Source organism: Pelophylax lessonae, assembly GCF_965119305.1.
Source record: "Pelophylax lessonae genome assembly, chromosome: 5".
NCBI lineage: Eukaryota > Metazoa > Chordata > Amphibia > Anura > Ranidae > Pelophylax > Pelophylax lessonae.
The window spans coordinates 427,872,948-427,898,426 of record NC_138772.1 but is presented as its reverse complement, the minus strand read 5'-3'; the positions used below and the strand labels follow the sequence as shown (position 1 = coordinate 427,898,426).

General features: G+C 43.2%; 1 protein-coding gene across 1 annotated transcript in view; it reads right to left on the bottom strand.

Moving 5' to 3' along the window:
- LYN (LYN proto-oncogene, Src family tyrosine kinase) overlaps positions 1 to 25,479 on the bottom strand; it is a 139,151-nt gene that overhangs the window by 9,132 nt on the left and 104,540 nt on the right. The window contains exon 10 of the mRNA XM_082257491.1: positions 21,168 to 21,244. Coding sequence (XP_082113617.1) covers positions 21,168 to 21,244 — 77 coding nt within the window. The remainder of the gene's footprint in view (positions 1 to 21,167; positions 21,245 to 25,479) is intronic.

Sequence of the window (25,479 nt, the reverse complement as noted above, 5' to 3'; positions counted from 1 at the left end):
ACATTTCATATTCCTGATATGTGCCTGCTGTACCATGTACTTGTATGAAAAAGTATCCTATTCTCTCTGTATTGCTTCACCTGCTCCCCAGCCTGCTCTCCTCCAATGTTCTGAAAACCCCCACACAGTTATTCACTGGGGAGACCAGTGTGATTCTGTTTCTACTCCCCTAGCTCTCTGAGCTCCTTATGCAGCTGAGAACAGAAAATATGTGATCACTTAACAAAAAAAGGGGGGGGGAGGTATTTATAATGCTTTCATATCTATATACACAAATGTTTTGTCTTTCATTTCTAATTCCAGATCTATATAATACATTTAGCATGAAACAGCTCCTGTGCGTTGTCACTGTCAGTCACTGCTGCTCTCTCTCCTTGTGCAGGGTGACTGCTCATGTATTCACTTACCCATGTTGTTTTCTGCAGACAGGAGCTTTTTGTGTATTGTGCAAACCAATGCACAATATATAGATCTATGGGCAGTAGTGAACCATAGTGCAGGTATGTTCCTACTTTATAGATATGGGTATTAGGGTGCCATTCAAAATATATAGTACATATACTCTTGCCTTGTGGCGTTGTTTAGATCAAGATGTGCCCACTGGGAGCACTGTTTGGACTGTATGTAGCATCAGATGTGTTCTGGCAGTGGTACGTGGACTTCCCATTCTGTTTCCAGAACAAAATCGAGTCAGGCTGAGAGCTTCTCAGCCATTCACAGAAAGCTTTCCATTATATGAATTAATACGGCTTGCTCTGATTGGCTGAGGTGGATTGGTGGGCGGATGATGTAATGATCTCCACTTAGGTCAATCAGAGGAAGCCTTGTATTAATTTGTAAAATACAAAGCTTCCTGTGAATGGCTGAGCAATGCTCAACCTGACTCAAATTTGTTCTGGCAGCTGACAGGAAGTCTTTGTACCATTGCCGAAGCTCAGCACTGTATGCTGTATATAGCTGATTCTACATACAGTGATACAGCACACACAGCAGGCGCATCTTTTAGTAAAAGAAAATAATTTGTTTAGACCAGCTTGGTCCAAACTATTTAAAGTCAGAGTAAACCTGGAGTTCAGCTTTAACATTACAGTGTGGTATTTCCCTGTCAGTATGTGAGAAAACAGAAACCCGAGCTAAAACTACCTTCGCATGTTTGTTGTCTGTTCTGTTTGATGAGCCGGTAAAACAAGTTTATGACTAAAATCAAGAAACTTTGCCAAAAATGCAAAGGTCACGGATCCGTGACAAGCACAACAATCTGTGCACCAGAGTAAACCTATTACAGTAAAAGCCGTCGGCTCTTTTGAATGTGCATTTTTTTTTTTCAAAATTATGTTTATTGATATTTACAATGCCAATACAAATAAAAGCCATGTATACAAATCTCTTAACCACTTGCCGACCGCCGCAAGTACATTTACTACGGCGGTTAGCCCCTCCTGGGCAAAGTGACGTATATATACGTCACTCGCCCGCGAGCCAATAGGGGGCGAGCGAGCGCGCGCCGCTGGAGGCGCGCTCCCGCCCCCGCTCGTTCCCTGACATGTCCGCGCTGGTGACCGGCGGACCCGATCACTCGCAATCGTCCGCTGCAGAGGGAGAAAGGCAGGCGGCTGATGTAAACAAAGCCGCCTGTCATTCTCCCCTGTGTAACTGCAGAGATCATACAATCCTGCTATGTGGGTTCGTATGTCTCTGTGGTTACATGAAAAACCATGCCCTTTACAGTTAGAAGTACGCCCCTAGGGACACATTTAACCCCTGCATCTCCAATAAAGTTAACCCCTTACCTGCCAGTGTAATTTTTTCAGTAACAGTGCATACTGTATGTATAGCACTGATTACTGTAGTAATGTCACTGGTACCCCCAAAAATGTCAGTCAAGGGTCCGATCTGTCTGCCGCAATGTCGCAGTCCCGCAAAAAAAATCGCCGCCATTACTCGTTAAAAAAGAAAACACCAAAAATGACAGAAATCTTTCCCTTAGTTAGTAAACACAATAACTTTTGCACAAACCAATCAATATATGCTTATTGCGATTTTTTTTTACCAAACATATGTAGCAGAAAGCAAATTGGCCTAAAATGTTAAAAAATTTTGATTTTTACATTTTTTTGGGGGGGAATTTCATATAAAAAAATGTGAAAAATATTATTTTTTCAAAATTGTCGCTCTTTTTTTGTTTATAGCGCAAAAAGTAAAAATCGCACAGGTGATCAAATACCACCAAAAGAAAGCCCTGTTTGTGGGGAAAAGGGATGTCAATTTCATTTGGGTACAGTGTCGCACGACCGCGCAATTGTCCGTTAAAGTCACGCAGTGCCGAATCGCAAAATACCCCCTGGTCTTTCAGCAGCCAAATCCTCCGGGGCTTAAATGGTTAATAATGTACAATAATGGTACACAGTACAAGTTTTTTTTTTCGTTCAACCCACTGTACTAACCATCTGAAGTTAGTAAAGCGATCTCCTCTGCTGAGCTGTTGTGTTTTGACAGGGGGCATGGCCCCCCAGCCAGAACAGCACAATCAGTGTTCTTTGCCATTGGCTGAGAGCGCTGATCCGGAGTCATCGGTTGTTGGTTTTCCAGCATGCACGTCCAACAGAAGTCACATCTGACAGGCCAACAAACACACGGTTCCAATGTCGGCCGTTTTTTTTTAACTGGCAAATTTCTCCTTAAGGTAACAGTATTCATAAATCCCATACAGATAAGAACCAGAAACAAAGGTTAAAAAATAAAACAGGAGGGGGAATCAAAGTAGGGGGAGTGAGAAAGAGCAGAGATTATGGAGGAGGGGAATGAGGAGCAAGTGGAGAAGAAGAGTGAAGCTCCTAGGAACATTAGTGTAGAAGCAGTGATAAAAAGGTACATTTATTGTTTAGGAAGTTCATGAGTATAAATACAAAAAGAAGGCAAGCAAGATTATCTTCTGTATGAACCTTCCTCCCTGTGTTTGACCACTGAAGTTTCCAAAGCCCAAGTATGGTAGAAGAGCATCATTACAGCCTACATTGCACTATATGTGCTGCGGTACCCTCTTCATAAAGCGGAAGATGGGGAGAGAGAGGGGGAAAAAAGAAAGAAAAAAAATAGTGGGGAGTAAGAGTTTAGGAGGAAAAGAAAGGTAATCTATAAATGTAGATTGGTAAGGCTTGGAAGGGGGGGGGGGGATTCCCTGCCGGTAAGTACCCCCCTCACACCAATCCCCTCTGCAGGTGGGTTAAGCATGTAGTAGATTCAAGAGATACTATTACGTGCAAGTATTGGGTTGCGAGTTGCTCATAGTAAGATGAGTAAGTATTTGTTGATTTGAAGTGAAGCCAACAAGCCCATGTGGACAAGTAGTTAGTCAGCCAATCTTGAGAGCAATGGATCGGTTCTTCCATTGTTAAAATCCTACCTAAACGGAGAAGCCATTCTGTCATCATTGCAATTTGGGTAGCTTTCCAATGCTCATGTATGCATGTTCTGGCTGTGTTGACCATTTGCATGGCTAGAGATTTAAACTAATGTCTCTGGGAAAGAGAGGTGTGATGGAGTAAGTATTGGGCTGGAGTGAAATCTAAGGTAAGGGTATTTGAATGTGATGTTGTGTCCTACATATCAATAGACCATATGTAGCTTGAATATTAAAAAAAAAACTTCTGAGTTATAGATGAGATCTGGAAATGAGTGCCCTAGGTCACTTGAATGTGGCCTGGGAACCCAGACTAGGGGAAGATTATGGACCACACCAGTGACCTGGTCCCTCACCCCCATTTTGCTTTTCCCTCCTAATATAATCCCCCCCCTTTTTTTTCTTCTTCTTCTGCTCTTCCTGCTTAGTCTTTAATCCCCCTCCACCCTCTGAACTATTCTTTCTGTATCTAGAGATGATTCAAACATCAGTCTTTTTACACTGGCCCATGACCTCTTTCCACAGTCCCCATTTGACTGTATATTTTCCAGTGGCTTTATGCTGAGTCAGCACAGCCCCTGGAGCTACCATTTACCTGCTAGGTACTGTATGCCTATTTTTTTTTTATAGTAACTGGTCTTCCAATTCTTGTAGCTATTACCTTGTTCTATATACAGTATTGTTGATCAAAAGTATTTTTATTTCTGTTAACCCTACTTCACTTGTCTGTGCATTACCAAATGTGCTACATTGTTTGTGGTTTCATCCATATATGTGAACTGTATATCTCATTTTTTTGGACTGTGTGTCTTTTCTCTGTTCGGAATGCAATTTTGTACTATTGTGAAATATCAATAAAGCTCTTATGGAAAAAAAAAAGCCTGAAAAAAGAAAACACCTAAGGACAGGTGAAATATATTAATTATTTTGTTTTTGGGCTTAGGTATAGGTTTAAGTGTAAGTCCAGTCAAAACTCTTTTTTACTTAGTGGCAAAGGATTACAACCTATGTCTGGTTTTTAATGCTATCTGGGACTCCTTTACAACCCTCCCCTCACTAAACTAGAACAAAAGTTTTGGGTGGGTGTCCAGTGCGTTCCTATACCTTTAAGGAGGTGTAGGCTCCCTCTAGGCATACCTGCACTCAACCAACCATTATTATATACGTGCTCCAACTTAGGAGGCTCTCAAAATTTATAGATTAGGACTGCAGTACACTGGGGTGCTGTGAAGTTGCCTGCAGCTTATGCATATATTTACAAATGTGTGCAAACTAAACCCCTGGTTTTAACATAAACTGTTAGACAGGACAATTCGGTTTGTTGCAGGATGGCTGGAAATTTTTCATTGTTGTTTTTTGAGATGGACGTACACTTAAAGGGAAAAATGAAAAAGGAACAATTTAGCATTCAGGCCCAGTGGCCATTTTTGACAACTTACAACTATTTTTCTAAGCTAAATGTGAGTATATACAAATGTTCTTCAGCTGGTTTTGCACAAGGTCTTTGTTACTTCCTCTTGGCACGCTCTGTTGAAATATGTTGAAAATACTCCACCTCGTAGTTCCCTTTCTCAATACTGGTTTAAAAGTAAGACGTGATGTATAAAATATAGCAGACCTCCAGCTCAATGTGTGAAAAATAACAGTGGTATCCTTAAGAAGAATCAGAATTAATGTATAAATATTTTTTTGTTTTTAAAGTGGATGACATTGCCATAGAGAACATCTGCCTGGGGTACCTGCAGCCTGGCACCTATGTGCAATTTTAATTTTTCTAAACTTTCTTATTGCTAAATGCGCTTTTGGTAACAACCTATCTGAATAACAACAGGTGTATTTTTTTTTTTACTTATTTTTTTTTTTTCTGCCCGTGGCGTGTGAAACACACTCAAAAGACTTACACCCGGTGCATAAAAAAGTGCACACACGCAAACGTGAGAAACACAAAAAGTGCACAGGGTGTGCAAAATGGTCTTCCCTCCGAAGAGGTAGGACCCTAACCTCGATCCCCCGGGGCGCAAGACTCCTGACAGGGATTTAAGGTACTTCCTATGGTTTGTCTGGCCGAAACCAGACAAACCCCGTTCTCCAGGGGGACTGCCGGAACAGCCCACCCCAAGTACTAGGTGGGGCTCCCCTGAAGGGAGACCCCATGAGAGAGGGCGAACTAAGCCAGAAGGCCATATCCACCCCCTCCCAAGACTCAAAGCTGGGCCCGAGGACCCACACCCTCCAAGTCGTGCAGGAAAAAGAGTGATAGTGCAGTGACACAACAACAAAGAAATAAAAACACACAAACAAAAAGGTGGGGGAAGGGGAAGTGGGGTAAGTGCTATGGTGCCATGTGAGGTACCAAGGCAGGCCTTCCGGCCGGAATAAAAAGTTCCTCTGGTCCGAGCCAAAAGGCCTGTCCCAAGAGGCAGGTGCGAAAAAGGTGTGTATGGTGCAGTGACCAAGGTGCCGAAAAACTCAAGGCGAGCTGCCCCTCCCCAGTGAGAATTAAGGCACCCCTGGGCTGCCACCCCAGGGGCACGTACACCACAGGCTTTTTCGGTCTCAGCCCCCAACAGGTGTATTTTTGTCTGTAAATGTCTATGTTATGGTTTATTCCTTCAATTTCTGTGCTTGGCATTAAATGTGCAGTTACCTGTGTTTCTACACAATCACTTGTGCACTGTTTTGTGTGACAGGCTTCAAAGAACACTATGCCCAGGTTTGAAAGGGCACAACTGAATATAATGGAAATCCTAAAGTTGACTATTGAGGCACTTCTGGTGACGTTTTAAGTCATGCTTCAAATTTCCCAAGTGTGCAATATTTGTAATGTGCCAATACTACTTGAGTACAGACACCTAAAAGTTACAGCAAGTACCTTTGATGTTCTCCAAAATCTAGTCTCATTGTTTAAAAAAAACTAAATAAAGTCCCCTTCACTGACCAATAATTTTGCTCCCGAAGGTTTGTAGATGACAGTAAAGAGCAGGGTTGAACTTGAGAAAGTGTTGACTGCACTTAAAGTGGAGTTCCAGCCTCAAAAACCCCTTTGGGCCATCCGCTTGCTGACATTCACCTGTAAAAGAAATGGATAGTCCAGATTTTTTTTTTGTTTACTTACCTTGTTATTGAAGAAAATATACTTACCTTTCTTCCACTTCCTCCCTCTGCGGCCGCGCAGTCTCTTCCTGCTTGCATTGACTCCTGGGAGCTGAACGTCATCGCTCCCAGGAATCAATGCTCCTGCACCGGCCCCGCTCGTCAGTTCCAGTGCAGGCGCGTCATTCCCGTCTAAACAGCTTCTGGGCATGCCGCGCCTGCACTGGAACCGACGAGCGGGGCCAGTGCAGGGCATTCTGGGACCGAAGAGGACACCGAAGAGGACGCGCTGGCTTCAGCTGCCCACACCTGAGATGGCAGCGCTGGACAAGACATTTTCAAGGCAAGTATTTCTTCTAAAAGGTAAGTGCAACCTTGGACAGTTCAGAGGCTATCCATTATGAAATGCACTAGCCCTGACTGTCCCGGGGGTATCTAAAAAACGTTTCCGAGGCCAGAACTCCACTTTAAAGTGGAACTTTGCGCAAACAGATACAGTGCCTTGCGAAAGTATTCGGCCCCCTTGAAATTTTGCCACATTTCAGGCTTCAAACATAAAGATATAAAACTGTAATTTTTTGTAAAGAATCAACAACAAGTGGGACTCAATCATGAAGTGGAACAAAATTTATTGGATATTTCAAACTTTGTTAACAAATAAAAAACTGAAAAATTGGGCGTTACAAAATTATTCAGCCCCTTTACTTTCAGTGCAGCAAACTCTCTCCAGAAGTTCAGTGAGGATCTCTGAATGATCCAATGTTGACCTAAATGACTAATGATGATAAATAGAATCCACCTGTGTGTAATCAAGTCTCCATATAAATGCACCTGCACTGTGATAGCCTCAGAGGTCTGTTTAAAGCGCAGAGAGAATCATGAAGAACAAGGAACACACCAGGCAGATCCGAGATACTGTTGTGGAGAAGTTTAAAGCCGGATTTGGATACAAAAAGATTTCCCAAGCTTTAAACATGCCAAGGAGCACTGTGCAAGCGATAATATTGAAATGGAAGGAGTTTCAGACCACTGCAAATCTACGAAGACCTGACCGTCCCTCTAAACTTTCAGCTCATACAAGGAGAAGACTGACCAGAGATGCAGCCAAGAGGCCCATGATCACTCTGGATGAACTGCAGAGATCTACAGCTGAGGTGGGAGACTCTGTCCATAGGACAACAATCAGTCGTATACTGCACAAATCTGGCCTTTATGGAAGAGTGGCAAGAAGAAAGCCATTTCTTAAAGATATCCATAAAAAGTGTCATTTAAAGTTTGCCACAAGCCACCTGGGAGACACACCAAACATGTGGAAGAAGGTGCTCTGGTCAGATGAAACCAAAATCGAACTTTTTGGCAACAATGCAAAACGTTATGTTTGGCGTAAAAGCAACACAGCTCATCACCCTGAACACACCATCCCCACTGTCAAACATGGTGGTGGCAGCATCATGGTTTGGGCCTGCTTTTCTTCAGCAGGGACAGGGAAGATGGTTAAAATTGATGGGAAGATGGATGGAGCCAAATACAGGACCATTCTGGAAGAAAACCTGATGGAATCTGCAAAAGACCTGAGACTGGGACGGAGATTTGTCTTCCAACAAGACAATAATCCAAAACATAAAGCAAAATATACAATGGAATGGTTCACAAATAAACATATCCAGGTGTTAGAATGGCCAAGTCAAAGTTCAGACCTCAATCCAATCGAGAATCTGTGGAAAGAACTGAAATCTGCTGTTCACAAACGCTCTCCATCCAACCTCACTGAGCTCGAGCTGTTTTGCAAGGAGGAATGGGCAAAAATTTCAGTCTCTCGATGTGCAAAACTGATAGAGACATACCCCAAGCGACTTACAGCTGTAATCGCAGAAAAAGGTGGCGCTACAAAGTATTAACTTAAGGGGGCTGAATAATTTTGCACGCCCAATTTTTCAGTTTTTTATTTGTTAAAAAAGTTTGAAATATACAATAAATTTCGTTCCACTTCATGATTGTGTCCCACTTGTTGTTGATTCTTCACACAAAATTACAGTTTTATATCTTTATGTTTGAACCCTGAAATGTGGCAAAAGGTCAAAAAGTTCAAGGGGGCCGAATACTTTCGCAAGGCACTGTAGATACACAAATCACATATATATATATGTTTACATATGTAATCTGCACACGTCTGTTAGTTAGAATGATTACTCTGCTCTTTCCTGGTTTACCATTACTTTTTTCTCGGTATGCTCCCTAATAATTGGACCAGCCTTTCTCAACCAGGGTTTCTGTGGAACCCAGGGGTTTCTCCAGAGGTTGCTAGGGATTCCTTAGGAAGAAAGCAGTGACAGATTATTCTTCTGCCTATACTGGCCACCAATATAACGGGTCACTTCTACAATGACCACCAAGGTCACTACAATTTTTATTTTCTGAGTTTATTTGGTGACCATAAATATAATTTGTTTCATTTCATGATTATTGAGGAAAATTTTAAAACTTAGATTGGGAAATGTTAAGGACACCCCATTCTTTTTTTTTTTTTTATTAAAAAACTCTCTACAACTCACTGATCACTGCAGCATGGCATGTAGGTATAACACTTTTTGTGGGGGGTCTCTTATACCTGAGGCTATTACAAGGCCAGAAAGCTGAATTGGGGTATAAGCATACTTCCCAACTTTTTGCGATATAAATGAGAGACACCTATTAGCAAAAGTATGTAGGCATAGGACACCCCCCCTTGCCACGCTCCCTTAAAGGGGAATTATACAAATAAATGATTGCGAGTGCTTTTTTAAAGCACTACTATTCCTTTATACTGGCTTTTGAAATTTATCAATGCAGACATTTAGAAACTGGATGAATGGTTTATCACTGTGAAACACTTTTTAAAAGGCAAATAGTGCATTTTATATAAATTTATATAGATCAGTCCAAAACAAAGGACAAATGTGGAAGAAAGAGGGACAGAGGGACATTGTTCCAAATCAGGGAAAAGTTGGGGGCTATGGTATACATGTACCTCCCTTGCTGTGCAGCATATAGTATATGAGATGCATAAATCAAAAGACTGACTGATGAGAATTACAGCTGCTAGAGCAAGTAAAATAATAAACCCTTATGTAATTCAACTATGTAATTGTCTGCCTGAAGTTTCAGTATAAGCAGAACTTTTATCTGATATTCTTTGCAAGACTTGAGATGTCTTCTCTTGGTATGGGGGGGATGATGAGCGCTAAGGGGATAACACATCTGATAGGTGGACCGAAAAAAAGAGGGGGGGGGGGGATAAATATTAATGAATAATATATTTTAAAAAAATTAGAAAATAATTAAAAATAGTTCTGAATAAAGGTCAGTGTTACAATATGGTTGAAGTTCAATGTAGTAAGAGGTTCAAATACATGGAGTGGATAATGCTGGTGCCAAATCACACTGGATGCACAGAGAGAGTTACAAGCCAGCTTGCAGAGTTTGAAGCAGCTCTGTGTAAATCTTTACCCCCCCCCCCCCCCATCTTGGTATGATATCTCACCTTGCAAGAAGATTAACCAGAGTCCTCCAGTTCATGGAGCACAAACATCACACCTATAGAGTGTCCTAGGACTCAGGTCATACATACAAACATAGTGAAAAACGTGGCTCAAACCATTGTTCCCAAAATAGTGACCAGTGACTGCCCATGGGTATTACCACAAAGCCAATTGTCACCGGCCACAAGTCAAATATTTCCTCAGGAAGAGTGCCTTATACACACCCAGGCAAAAATTCTAAGTTTGCAGTCTGTGGGCCACATAACGTTTTTGAATTGCCATTAAATCATTAACAGTCATGTAATTATTAACCTAGATTAATGTCATAAAAACCTTTCAGTATAGTTTCCGCTTTTTTAACTCTAGCTAGGTTACTTTTCTCCATTTTAACAGCTCTGTGTTTCATTTCGGTTTGCATACTTTTCCACTTCCTACTTTTACAAGACATAATAACTAGTCTATTGTCTAACAGTATTTTACATATAAACACAAATATATCTTCATGGGCACCATAAACAGTATGGTCACAAGCATGTACAATGATCCATTGAATGGGAAGTCAGGCAACGGCTATTCCTTTGTATCAAAGTTCTGAGTAAAATGTTGGATGTTCGCCAAAAGACTGAAGCTCACATTTGCATCCTCAGAGACATTTCTAGACTCTAGTCACTTCTCTAAATAGACATATGTGTTGTCTTTACTGTAAACAGTTTCCTGTGCCACAAACAATGCAATCCATCTGATGGCAATCAAGTCAGTGATGCCTTCCTCTACCGAGGGAGTCTCCATAATGTAAAACAAAGAGCCAGGGAATGCAGCTGTGAGATGGTGACATGGCCCCATGAGAGTGGCCAGATATGAAGACTGCTCCTGGAAAATCTTAATCTTATCTTAGAAAGATAAACTTTAGGCAGATAATAGACTCACTTCAGCTCTGTAATAAAAAGTATTTTTAATGCAAAGAATCTAAGTAGCTAAATTTGGATTGGTATTAATTTTTGCTCAACCCCTGTACAACAAAGCCATCAATCATTTGTGATAAAGTGCTCATGTACTAGCAAGAGACATGTTGATAGGCGGAGAGAGCAGAGTGTCAGAGGGATGAGCTCTTCAGTTTACTGCTTCTTCTTTCACTGTCCAGTCACTGACCGGGGAGGGACAAGACCTGTAAATGTTACGCAGGCCATACATGGAAAGAAATTAGCTCAATTCCCCATTAACACAGACCGCGTTGACAGGGGACCCCTCTTGCTGAGCCATTGTATTCTGCCGACGGGGCAGCCACCCCCCCAAGGAGAAGACAGTGATTATTGCTAGCGGCTATACCAGCCGCTAGCGATAATCGCATGTAAAATCCGGCAGACTGGTTGCACCCAAATTCATTGATCGGTCAGCTTGATACATTTAGCCTGCCCATACATGGTTTGAATCTCAGCTGACTCCTGCTGAACCAGTCAAGGTTCTAACCATCTATGGCAAGCCTTAGTGAGGAGAGCCCCAGGTGGATGATTTATATTGGTTGGAGCTACTTACTGGAAACTGAACCACTCGCCCTGTCTACAACTTTTCCAGCCTGAACCGACCCCCTATAATTAAGGGGTCCGCTCACTCCGGTAAGCATTTTTGTGCACACCGGGTGGTCCTGTGTCTTGGTGGAGGTATTGAAGACCTAAGAATTGCCTTTGAGAGATCCCTTCAGAGACTATTTATTTAGGATGGTGTTATTGGATTTAATAATTTGCTTTATGGTTCCACACACCAGCAATTGATTGGATTCTTATTTTGCACATTGCACTTTATATTCCACTAATTTCTTACAGGATCTTTACTCTTTATTATTGATTTTAGTATGCAATTGAATATTTATTTATACATTGCACTGGATAAGAGCACTTTAACTTTACATATTTAATATATTTATTCACCATATTCATATGCACATCTGGCTTCTAGCCTATATTGTTTATCATAAGGTTTGATATTTGCACTTTATTTTAGTGCACTTGCTAATCACACTTCTTATGATTTGAGGAATTTTTTGCATAGTGTATGAAATTGGTTGAGCGCAGCTTTATTATATATCACTATATAATTTTTTATCACTTAGTGAACTGCAGCAGAGAAAAATCAGGTCTCCTGCCCAACCAGACAGGACTGTGCAGGCAGAGCTGTGTAAACCTCAAGATTAGATAGACAGAAATACAAATGCTTTTGCAGGTAAATAGTTATTCTATGTGTGTGATTTACTGTCTGTTATTTAGAGATTCTTACCACCCAAAGCTAGGATTTTTAAAATAAGCAGCTGCTGACAGTCTTGACTTTATATTTTTCTCAGGGATTCTAAAAATTCTAACAAGCACAATAGGTTCACCCATAAAGGTGGTTGTTGGGGGGTGACAGGGAACCTCTGTAAGGGGCATGAGATTGAGGGAGCCCCAGTAAAAAGGGGGTGAGGTGGGTATTGGAAGGGTGAGGTAGGAAGACTCTTTAAGGAGTGGGGAGGGCTGTGTAAGGGGGGTGAGGTGGGTGGTGGGGGTTCTCCAAGTAGGTGGCAACTGGCGAGGTGGGTGGCAGGCAGTCTCTATGAGGGGGTGGCAGCCAGGATTTATGAGGGGTGCTGACAGTGCTCCCCCTACAGTGCTTTACTTTTTCCGAGCTCCTTCTTTTCTTGCTTTTTGTGAGTTTGTCCACCCATGGAGCCTTTACTATTAGTATAGTGTGTTGTGTAAATCTAATGCCACTGACTCAAGCAGAGCAGTGACAGAATAGGAGGCGATGCTGCTCAGCGGCGGCTGAAAGTCTCCTGAGTCTGTGCTCCACAGCTGTGGTGTCGGGCAGAGCACCTGCTGAAGATGTTGCTTGGTTGCTCAGAAGCAGTCAGCAACTCCCACACACTAAAATTCCCCATGTCTAAGAGTTTTAATGGGGCTGTGAACGTGATGGATGTCTATTGTGTGGGGGAGTGGAGATAGCTGTGCAGCGCTTAATGTGTCCCCTGGGCAGAGTGACACATTTGAGGTGAAAGAGATAGAATAGGACAGGATTAAGAAATAGAGAGGAAGAAGTGGGGAGAATGGGCCCACACAATGCAGAATCCTCAAGTGGTAAAATGGAAGTCTGATTTTTTATATTTTTAAAGGGTACAGTACATGTGTGCTTTGCTTCCTTCCTATTATCATGCCACAATGTTTATTGGTGCTATAAAATACAACTGTGATATTTTTTATAGTTTCTTTTTACTCAGTGATCAGCATCATAAAATTCTTATTAATAAGTGTTAATCTTTATTAATCATTATGGTCCCTGGCTACTAAGAATTTTTTAGGTCTTTTGACTTTAATCAGCGATAAGATAGGAATCCGAAGCTGAACTCCAAGAAATTAGCCACTTTTTAAACCATTTTAAGACCAGTCCTTTTTCTGACATTTGTTGTATACATGCAAAAATCAGTATTTTTTGCTAGAAACATTATATATATATATTTTTTTTGCAGAGACTCTAGAGAATAAAATGGCGGTTGTTGCAATATTTTATGCCACACTATATTTGCACAGCAGTCTTTTAAACACAATTTTTTTGGATTAAATACACTTTAATGACTTAAAAAAAAAAAAACCCACTAAAGTTAGCCCAATTTTTTTCGTAAATAGATACCTAACATGTCATGCTTTAAAATTGCGCATGCTTGCAAACTAAGGTGCTTAAAAATCTTTATAGGCAAGGAGGCCCTGTGCTAGAAATATTGCTCTCGCTCTTACGATCGCAGCGACACCTCACATGTGTGGTTTGAGCACAGTTTACATATGCAAGCCTAACTTATGTATGCACTCTGCATGCGAGCATGGAAGGATGAGGAGCTTTACTTTTTTTTTTTTTTTTTTTCTTATTTATTTAACTTTTTATTTTTTACACTGTCCCTTTATTTATTGAACTTTTTTTATCAATTTTTCTCCTATTTTCTCCTATTACAAGGAATGTAAGTACACCCTTGTAATAGAAAAAGCATGACAGGTCCTCTCTATTGAGAGATTTGGGGTCAAAAAGACCCCAAATCTCTCATTTACCTTTAAAAAAAAATAAAATAATAATTTTGACTTTAAGAAAAATAAAAAAATCTTGTCTATCTGCCCAAGGCCCGGAAGTGACATCAGAGGTCGCTTTTGTCATCCTAAGGGCATAGAGCTGAGTGGGGGCTATCTTGCCCTCAAGCAACTTCCTGCCTAGCCATCGGCCGCATCGGATCAGTTCCGGTTGACCAACGGCTCTATTAAGCTCTGAAACAACTGGGAAGCTGCGGGAGGGGGCACCTCTCCCCACGTTATAAAAGTGATCTCGCAGTGAACTCGCTGCTGGGACCACTTTTATCTGAAAGCCGGCCGCCTAAGGGAAAAAATAATACCAGGGTTATGGCAACTAGCTGCTTCCATAACAAAGGTATTTAATGTCAAAATCATGATGTACATTCCCAGTTTTCGGCAAGTGTAATGCTCTGGATTATTTGGAGGTTAAATCGTTTGTTACCCCAATACTTCATATTTCTGATATGTGTTTGCTGTACCATGTACTTGTTTGAGAAACTATCCTGTTCTCTTTGTATTGCTTCCTTTGTGTAAAACCCCTGGTGTTCATACCAGTTATTTTGCTTTCCTAGTAAAAACTGACCACACTAAAGAGGAGAACACACTGTGGTCAGTTCTCTAGCTCTGCTGGGAACTCTACCTGCTCTCCTACAATAATCAGACTTGTCCTAAAATGCCCCCGCATTACAGCCATTCACCGGGAAGCTCAAGTGTACTGCTTCTTATCCTTCCCCCCAGCTCTTATGCAGCTGAGAAGAGAGGGAAGGTGATCATTTATAAAAAAAAGGGGGAACAAGGTATTTATATCTATACAGAAATGTTTTGCCTTTCATTTCTATTTTAAACTGAATGAGTTGTTTTACAAGCTGATTGTTTACAATCACTTTAAGTCCAGCGAGGTGCTTGCTACTTCATTGGACTTATATCTTTGATTTACAATTTTTCGTTTTATTGAGCACTGGGAGCATAGCTATTGCTATACTTCCGGCACTCCAGCATGGGATCGTCTACGCCCAGCTTCCACAGCATCATATGCAGTCACTGTGCTCTTCTCCCCCCTTCTCCTGCTAATCATAGAGCCCTTTGTATTATATAAACCTATTCACAAAATACAAAGCCTTCTTCGAATGTGCAGCAGGGGGAGGGGTGGTCAGAGATGCTGTGTATGAGAAAGCAATGTCTCTCCTGTCAGAGCGCTGGAAGTTTAGCCATAGCTGTACTCCTGGTGTGCAGAAAAACTGTCAGATTTAAATTAAAGAGACAGGTTCATGCGGTGGTATGCACCTCGTTGAACTTAACCCATAGTAAGCCAGCAGATGTTATAAAGTGGATGAATTCCTGAAATTCAGCTTTAAATGTATTTTAAAAAAGGCCTAATGTACTATAGATAGCTGCAATATGTACACATAAGTGAGAGCACAAGTGTGCATTGTGTAACTTGCTGTTTATCTTCTCACGGCATGAAAAATCATACGCCAGGGCACTATGAAATTCCATCTGGGCACCTGGGGAGTTTTTTTTATTCTCAGCTGGACTCCATTTAGAGCTATCTATAGGAGTTACCCACTGTGATTCCAGAAGGATTTCCACTTATGTTTTAAGGCCCCCACACTGCTATAATGGCAGCCATTTGTTCTGGTGAGATTGCAATTCCCTCGATGGTGGTGGTTCATTCGTCTGGACACTATTGCTTTACACCTTTAAAGTGGTTGTAAACTCTCCGTCAAAACTTCTGCTCATTGCAATCCTAATTTTTAAAGCTATTGATCGCTGCCTGTCATAATTTCCTTACTTATTTAATCTTCTTGCAATCTGTCTTGCAATGTTTGATAATGTCAGCGGCGCATGCGCTTCCCGTCCTTAGATTCACGGCATGCTCTGTGTGCTGTCTCCCCATTGACATCATGCTGTGTATGTGAGTTCCGCTCTCAGCGGCATGGCTTAGAACACTCGCGATATTGGCGGTCATTCCCTGCTCCCTGCTTCTCCCCAGGTGACTGTGTGATGAGATTTTGGCAGGGGAAACAAGGAAGAGCGGAAGTTACGTCCACAGGGGCGGCAGAAAACATTACTCAAGATGGCGCAGCCAGGGGCGTAACTACAGGGGTTGCAGGGGTTGCAATTGCAACCGGGCTCCATGCTCCAGGAGGCCTGTGTGGCTCCCCTGTACACCTGGATAGGGGGGGCGGCGGGAGCAGCATGTAGATAAATCACTGTCCTCCTTTTTCCTCCTGTAGCTGCAGGAGGAAAATAGAGGAGATTGGCTCTTCTGTATGCTGCCCCCACCACTCCTCCTATCCAGTTCACTTGTGTTCTGCTGTCTCTGGGCCCCTGTGTCCTTCCCTGGTCCCCCCTGCGCCCCCCCCCCCCACTGTGCTCCCTCCCCTCTCCTGCCGGCTGCTGCAGGGGATGTGTCACAATAGAGACCCAGGAAGGGGTCGGTAAATATGTAATTTACCAGCTCCTTCCTTTTCTGAACGGACAGAGTCATAGTAAGTCACATTGTAAAAAAATAAAATAAAATGATAAAAAAATAATGCAAAAAAATAAAAACTACTGACTCCAGTGGGTGAACTTCCAGGACCGCAAAGGTCACACTTGCATCTGGGCCCTGGCATTCCACCACAGTGGGGAGGCCCCAAGATGGCAGGAAGGGGGCCCGCTGCAGAACTTGTCTAAGGGTCCTGTTGTGGGACCGTAATAAAGGGCCCTGCAACAAGAATAAAGGGCCCCAGGATCAGTGGGAAGAGCCCCAGGCTTGAAGAGAAGGGCCCCGGTCAGGGGTCCGGAGGGCCCTTCACGGTTTCTTGCACCGGGGCCCAGAAGGTTCTAGTTATGCCTCTGGGCACAGCCTAATCCCGGAAGACGATTTTTTTTTCAAACTACTAAAAATAGCAAGTTAGAGGCGTTTTTACATACATTACACTGTGCAATGATTGAAAATATTTTTTATAACGACTATACATAAAAAATGTGAAACGGAATGCAGAGTTTACTTTCTCTTTAATTTCACTGCAATGGTCGCATCACAATTATACTTTTTATCCTTTTTTGCATTTGGATGATTTTTTGTTGCTATATGTACCTAAATATGGACTATTTGCACACATGACTGTCACTTTAATTTAAATATTAGACACTTTATATAGCCTTTTTCACTCAATGTGATCAGGTTTTTGCTAGTTCATGTTAATGTGCATGGATCTTCTATTTTTATAATTGCTCTAATAAATATTTTTTGTTTCGTTATTTTTTGGCGCTGCGCTTTACATTTATACTTCAGGGCAGATTCTAATATGATTGATGGCTGTGTCAAACTTTTTCGTTCTGACATTTTAAATCATGGGGCTTTCTGTATATGAGGAGCAGTAGAGGGTATTATTTGGAAATACTGCTTCTGCATTACAAAAAGATAAGCAAATTAGTTCCCATAGTCTTAACAAAAGGCAATTCATATACTGTACAGCTGTTCCTGCAATAAAAGCTGAAGCCCTGAGTATGTGGATGTGGGCTGTGATCACTGCAACACCCAAAGGTTGAATTTTATTTCTGAAAACATGTGATATCTATCTATATATCTATCTATCATCTATCTATCTGTCCATCCATTCATCCATCTACACCCACCCACTTGGAGGTGTGCATTATATACATACGTTTTTCTTCTTGCTAAATAGTACTCCTCAGCACTTGCATGCTGATAATTCATCTAAACCTAAAAACATTAATTTTTTATATTACAGCTTAACAGTCCTTCGATGTGCTGTTTATTTTCTTCAGGTTTTATTCCCTTTATTTTCACTTTGGGATTGTGCCAACAACACACTTCCTGCTCTACAGTGACAACTGTTATTTATTTTACTGTGTGCATGGACGAGCAAAGTTGTCACCTTAGGACACGAAGTGTGTTAGTACTACAGAACACTCCCCCTTTCCTTACAGTGCATCCGGAACGTATTCACATCGCTTCACTTTTTCCACATTTAGTTATGTTACAGCCTTATTCCAAAATTGATTAAATTCATTATTTTCCTTCTACAAACAATACCCCATAATGATAACTATGGTTTAAAATCTTTGCACATTTATCAAAAATAAAAAACTAAAAAAATCACACATACATACCGGTAAGTATTCACAGCTTTTGCCATGGCAAAAGGTGCATCCTGTTTCCACTGATTATCCTTGAGATGTTTCTACAACTTGATTGGAGTCTATCTGTGGTAAATGCAGTTGATTGGACATGATTTGGAAAGGCACACACCTGTCTATATAAGATCCCACAGTTAACAGTGCATGTCACAGCACAAACCAAGTCAAGAAGTCCAAAAAATTGTCTGTAGACAGGATTGTATCAAGGCATAGGTCTGGGGAAGTGTACAGAAAAAATTCTGCAGGATTGAAGGTCCAAATGAGCACAGTGGCCTCCATCATCTAGAAATGGAAGAAGTTTGGAACCACCAGGACTCTTCCTAGAGCTGGCCGCCTGGCCAAACTGATCAATTGGGGGAGAAGGGCCTTAGTCAGGGAGTTGACCAAGAACCCGATGGTCACTCTGACAGAGCTCCAGCCTTTCTCTGTGGTGAGAGGAGAACCTTCCAGAAGAACAACCATCTCTGCAGAACTCCACCAATCAGGCCCATATGGTTGATTTGCCAGACGGAAGCCACTCCTCTGTAAAAGGCACATGACAGCCGGCCTGGAGTTTGGCAAAAGACAGTTTAAGGACTCTCAGACCATGAGGAACAAAATTCTCTGGTCTGATGAAACAAAGATTGAACTCTTTGGCCTAAATGGCAAGCCTCATGTCTGAAGGAAACCAGGCACTGCTCATCGCCTGGCCAATACCATCCCTACATGGAAGCATGGTAGTGAGAGCATCATGGTGTGGGGATGTTTTTCAGAGGCAGGACCTGGGAGACTAGTCAGGATCAAGGGGAAGATGAATGTAGCAATGTACAGAGACATCCTTGGGGACATCCTGCTCCAGATCGCTTTGGACCTTAGACTGGGGCGAAGGTTCATCTTCCAACAGGACAAGGACCCTAAGCACACAACCAAGATAACAAAGGAGTGGTTATGGGACAACTCTGTGAATGTCCTTAAGTGGCTCAGCCAGAACCCAGACTTGAACCCGAATGAACATCTCTGGAGAGATCTGAAAATGGCTGTGCACCGACCCTCCCCATCCAACCTGATGAAGCTTGAGAAGTCCTGCAAAGAAGAATGGGAGAAACTGCCCAAAAATAGGTGTGCCAAGCTTGTAGCATCATATTTAAAAAGACTTGAGGCTGTAATTGGTGCCAAAGGTGCTTCAACAAAGTATTGAGCTAAAGCTGTGATACTTATGTACATGTGATTTTTTTTTTTTCATTTTTTTATTTATTAATAAATTTGCAAAGATTTCAAACAAACTTCTTTCATGTTGTCATTATAGGGTATTGTTTGTAGAATTTTGGGGAAAATAATGAATTTAATCCATTTTGGAATTAGGCCGTAACATAACAAAAAGTGGAAAAAGTGAAGTGCTGTTAATACTTTCCGGATGTACTCTATCTCTATAACATAGGAAAGAAGTGTTCTATAATCCACAGAGAGGACTCATACAGGGCTGATAATAATGTTTCAGATTTCATGCACTACAAAAATATTTTTTTTGCTGTTATCCAAAAGGGAGTAAGTAAAAAATGTTAGGGTTTACACACATTTTAAAGCAAGCCATAACTGATGCAATTGCTCGATGTCCCCATCAACACAGATAGTGTTGATGGGGGAACACCTTCCGCTGTGCTATTGTGTTCTGCTGACAGGAAGCATTCCCTGCTGACAGAACACAATGATTACTGCCATACCTGCCAACAGTAATCACATGAAAAAAATCTGACAGGCTGGTTGTACTGAAGTCGATCGATGGATGAACTTCAGTAAAACCAGCCTTACCACAGATGGGCCAAGATTCAGTCCATCTATGACTGGCTTTACACATACATCTCTAATAAAGAGATGCCCACTAGATGGATTCATTACAGATCTGTATAACAAACACGATAATCAAAATATGGAAGAGTAAGTTAATAAAATTTAAAAGTAATAACAAAAAGCCTGTTGTTTACAGAGTTCAGTAGATAAACCTCAAATATACGCACAGTTGAATGACTAAGGCCCCGTTCACACTGGGGCGACGCTACTTCCTGGGGCGACCTCCGAGGTCGTGGCGCGCTGCTCGCACCGCGACCTCGGAGCGGCCGGCACGGACTTCATAACATTGAAGTCTATGCAGGTCGCTCCGGGTCGCCCCAAAGAAGCTCCGGACCCTTTTTCTAAGTCGGAGCGACTTGTGTTGCTCCCATTAGAATGGGTCCATAGCTTCTCAATGCAAGGCGACCTACGGTGACCTGTCAGGCGACCAGGTCGCCTGACAGGTCGCTCCAGTGTGAACGGGGGCTTATCCCCTCTACCAAAAACAACAGTAAACAACATACATAGTAATAAGTAAATGAAACAACTATGATTTCCAGTATAAAGAAGCTATGTGGTGTCAAGAATTATGACTTTGCACAGATTCCATGTAGCTTTTTGTAAAGGTATCAGAGATTTGAGCAAAATTTGCCAAAACTAAAAATATCTTGCTATTGAGTACTTGGCAACAGCAGCCCATATGTATAACATAACAGCAGTTTCTGCTTTGTCCCTGTTTGCTCTACAACATTCAGATTTTCTAGTGTGACAGAGTTGCATTAAATATTCAGACTTAAATTAAAGCACAGCAAAGCACCAATATATTTCTATCTTCCGATTTTAAATACAGCATCCTGTGCGATTTACATGCGTGTGAATAATAACACTTAAAATAATGTGGTTAGTTTGTAATAACTAGAAAAAAGAGAAGTGTCTTTGTTGCTAGTTATTTTCTTAGTGCTGGCTTATTTATAAAAAATGACCATAAACCCAAAGCGTTTGTTTCATTTCTTTCGCCCGCCTTCTATAATTTGGCCTCATGGCTACAAATTGCGTCCATGAAGCTAAAACATATAGACATCATTCAGTACTTGCACTAGATTAAGTTGCATCTTTTACCTGAGCAGAAAAGTCAATCAGCTTGGGAAGGATAACTCTGGTACCTTCATCGCTCTTCAGAAAATCTAGAAGGCTCCCTATTAACCAAGAGAGTGGATATATACTTAAATAGGGAAACCATTATTAGAAACTTAGGTATGCATAGATACTGTGAAAATGTATCATTTAAACAACCCTGTTGCTTAACCAAATTTCCCCATAAAGGATGCCTGTAAGGCAGAAAGTATGTAGTAATCTCTCATGCTACCTATACTGCTCGACTGAAAATAAATAGTTGGTAAAGGTTCTTCTAAAACTGACTCATCCAAGAATGTCAATCTTCTGTGTCCCACGCAGTACTCAATGGTTCCTCCCACCAACTCCTATGTCACTATTGGACACAATGGTGATGCAGGGGTCAGTGGGAGGAACCAGTGGATGCTGCAGGGAAAATAAGGCTGGCCATACACTATACAATTTTCTTATTCAATTTCCTTTTGTCAGGGTCCGGACTGGTAGCAGGAGCGATGCAGGGAGTGGATCCGCTGTGTCAGTGAGGGATTGGCGTGGACCGTACCGGAGGATCGGTTCTAAGTAGTTACTGGTTTTCACCAGAGCCCGCCGCAAGGCGGGATTGGCTTGCTGCGGCGGTAACTACCAGGTCGTGTCCTCTGGTAGCGGCTCAACCTCACCGACTGCTGATATAGGCGTAGTACAAAAGGGACAGGCAGAGGCGTAGTCAGACGTAGCAAAGGTCAGGGCAGGCAGCACAGGTTCAGAGGCGATAGTCGTTAGCAAAGGGTTCGGCAACAGGCAAAGGATTACACAAATAACGCTTTCACTAAGGCAACAAGGCAACAAAGATCCGGCAATGGCTGGAAGGGGCAGGTCACTTATATAGGAAACAGGAAACAGGTCACAGGAAACAGGTCACAGGAAACGGGTCACAGGAAACAGGAAACAGGTCACAGGTCACAGGAAACAGGAAACAGGTCACAGGAAACAGGAAGGGAGGTTTGGACCAGGCACCAATTACTGGTGAACAGGCCCCTTAAATTTCAAACGACCTGCGCGCGCGCGCCCTATGGTGCAGGGGCGCGCGCTCCGGGAACCATGTGAGCGGGGAGCAGAGGAGGGAGCCGGAGCGGGCACAGGTGAGTGGATCTGGAACGAACGCTGCGAGCGCTCCGGTCCAGAAGCAGGGACCGGAGCACTCAGCGTTACAGTACCCCCCCCCCTTTGGTCTCCCCCTCTTTTTGGTACCCAGAAACCTGAGGATGAGGTTACGGTCCAAGATATTCTCCTCTGGCTCCCAGGATCTCTCTTCAGGACCGCAGCCCTCCCAGTCCACCAAAAAAAATCTTCTCCCCCTGACCAATTTAGAGGCCAATATCTCCTGAACGGAGAAGACATCCGAGGTACCGGATACAGGCGTGGGAGGAAGATTCTTAGGGGAAAAGCGATTAAAGACCGCAGGCTTGAGGAGGGAGACATGAAAACAGTTGGGAATTTTAAGGGAGGGAGGGAGATGGAGTTGGTAACACACAGGATTGATCCTCTTCTTGACCTTGTAGGGTCCCAAATAACGAGGACCAAGCTTGTAACTAGGAACCCTGAAGCGGACGTACTTGGAGGAGAGCCAAACTCTGTCCCCAGGAACCAGGACAGGAGGAGACCGACGTTTCTTGTCCGCTTGGATTTTCATGCGGGATGAGGCCTGTAAGAGGGACAGGCGCGTCTCACGCCAGATGGCAGAAAAGTCTTGTACCAGGTCATCCACTGCAGGTACACCAGAGGAGGAGGATAACGGCAGAGGAGGCAGAGGATGACGACCGTAAACCACGAAGAAGGGAGACTTGTTGGTGGCGAAAGAGTCTTTGTGGTTATAGGAGAACTCCGCCCACGGGAGGAGGTTGACCCAATCGTCTTGACGGGAGGAAACGAAGTGGCGAAGGTAGTCGCCCAAGATTTGATTGACCCGCTCTACTTGTCCGTTGGTTTGGGGGTGGTATGAAGAAGAGAAATCCAGCTTGATTTTAAGCCGTCCACAGAGAGCCCTCCAGAACTTGGACACAAACTGGACTCCTCTATCGGAGACAATATGTGAAGGCAGGCCGTGTAACCGGAAGATGTGTCGGAGGAAATGCTTGGCCAACTGAGGTGCGGATGGTAAGGCTGGCAACGGGATGAAGTGCGCCATCTTCGAGAAGCGATCTACGACGACCCAAATTATTGTTTTTCCGTGAGATGGTGGTAGGTCCGTAACAAAGTCCATCGCGATATTGGACCAAGGGGTCTCTGGTATGGGAAGTGGCTGGAGAAAGCCGGCGGGTCTTTGGCGAGGGGTTTTGTCTCTGGCACATACAGAGCAGGACTGTACAAATTCAGAGATGTCCTTCTCCAAGGATGGCCACCAATATCTCCTGGAGATAAGTTGTAGAGTCTTTCGGACGCCAGGATGTCCTGCGAGAAGAGAAGAATGTCCCCACTTAAGAACCTTTAGGCGAAGACGGGGAGAAACATAGGTCTTTCCGGGAGGGAGGTTACGCAAGTCTATAGGTGCCACGGTGACCAGACATTCCGGGGGCACAATGTGCTGTGGCTTGACTTCCTCTCCTGTGACATCAGACGAACGAGAGAGGGCATCGGCCCTGAGGTTCTTGCTCGCTGGACGAAAGTGGATCCGGAAGTTAAATCTGGCAAAAAATAGAGACCAGCGAGCTTGGCGGGGATTTAGTCTCTGAGCAGACTGGAGGTAAGATAAATTTTTATGATCCGTGTAGATGTTCACGGGATGTACCGATCCTTCCAGTAAATGCCGCCACTCTTCCAAGGCCAGCTTGATGGCGAGTAATGCCCCATACACACGTGCAGATTATCTGCAGACTTTTGTCTGCAGACTTACCTTTTCTATGTAGTGCAAGGGCCTGCCGGATTGCATACAAATTGAAAGTGTTTAGGTTTGACCTCATATTATATGGTTTTGGTAAGTCTGCAGACAAAAGTCTGCAGATAATCTGCATGTGTGTATGGGGCATAATTCTCTATCCCCAATAGAATAATTTCTTTCAGCGGGAGAGAAAGTCTTAGAGAAAAACCCGCAAGTAACCGACTTGCCTCTCGTAGTCTTTTGCATGAGCAAAGCACCAGCACCAACAGAGGAAGCGTCTACTTCCAGGTAGAACGGCTTAGTAGGATCCGGTCTGGACAGAACTGGGGCGGTGGCAAAGGCAGACTTAAGAGCGCTGAAGGCCTTCTCGGCCTGGGGCGGCCAAGATTTCGGGTTAGCCCTCTTCTTGGTTAGGGCTACAATTGGTGCCACAAGGGTGGAGTAATGCGGGATGAACTGTCTATAATAGTTTGCGAATCCGAGGAATCGCTGGATGGCCTTAAGGCCAGAGGGACGAGGCCAGTCCAGGATGGCAGACAGTTTGGCAGGATCCATTTGTAGTCCCTTGGCAGAAATGATGTAGCCCAGGAAGGGAAGGCTGGTACGGTCGAACAAACACTTTTCAAATTTAGCGTAGAGACGGTTCTTTCTGAGACGGGAGAGTACTAAGCGGACATGAGCACGGTGTTGATCCAAGCTAGTAGAGAAGATGAGGATGTCATCCAAATAGACCACGACACAGGTATAGAGCAGGTCTCGGAAAATGTCGTTAACGAACTCCTGGAAGACCGCTGGAGCGTTACAGAGCCCGAAAGGCATGACTAAGTACTCAAAATGCCCGTCTCGGGTGTTAAAAGCCGTCTTCCACTCGTCACCCTCTCGGATGCGAATAAGGTTATAGGCCCCTCTGAGATCCAACTTGGTGAAGTACTTGGCGCCTTGTAACCGGTCAAAGAGTTCCGTAATCAGGGGAAGAGGGTAACGGTTCTTTACAGTAATGCTGTTGAGACCCCGAAAGTCTATGCAAGGCCTAAGGGTACCGTCCTTCTTCGCAACAAAGAAGAATCCTGCTCCGGCAGGAGAAGAGGATTTCCTGATAAACCCTCTCTGCAGGTTCTCCTGGATATACTCTGACATGGCTAGAGTCTCTGGAGGGGAGAGAGGATAGATTCTTCCCCTAGGCGGCGTAGTGCCAGGTTGCAAGTCAATGGGGCAGTCATATGGCCTATGTGGAGGCAACACCTCCGCCTGTTTCTTGCAAAAAACATCTGGAAAATCCGCATATGGTTCAGGCAGACCGGGAGGAGGAGAAATAACAGGTGCAGACTTGACTCGTACCGACTTGAGACATCTGCCGAAACAAGCCGAACCCCAGCTTCGAACCTCTCCGGAGGTCCAATCCAGAACGGGACAATGGCGCTGGAGCCAGGGCAGACCCAAGAG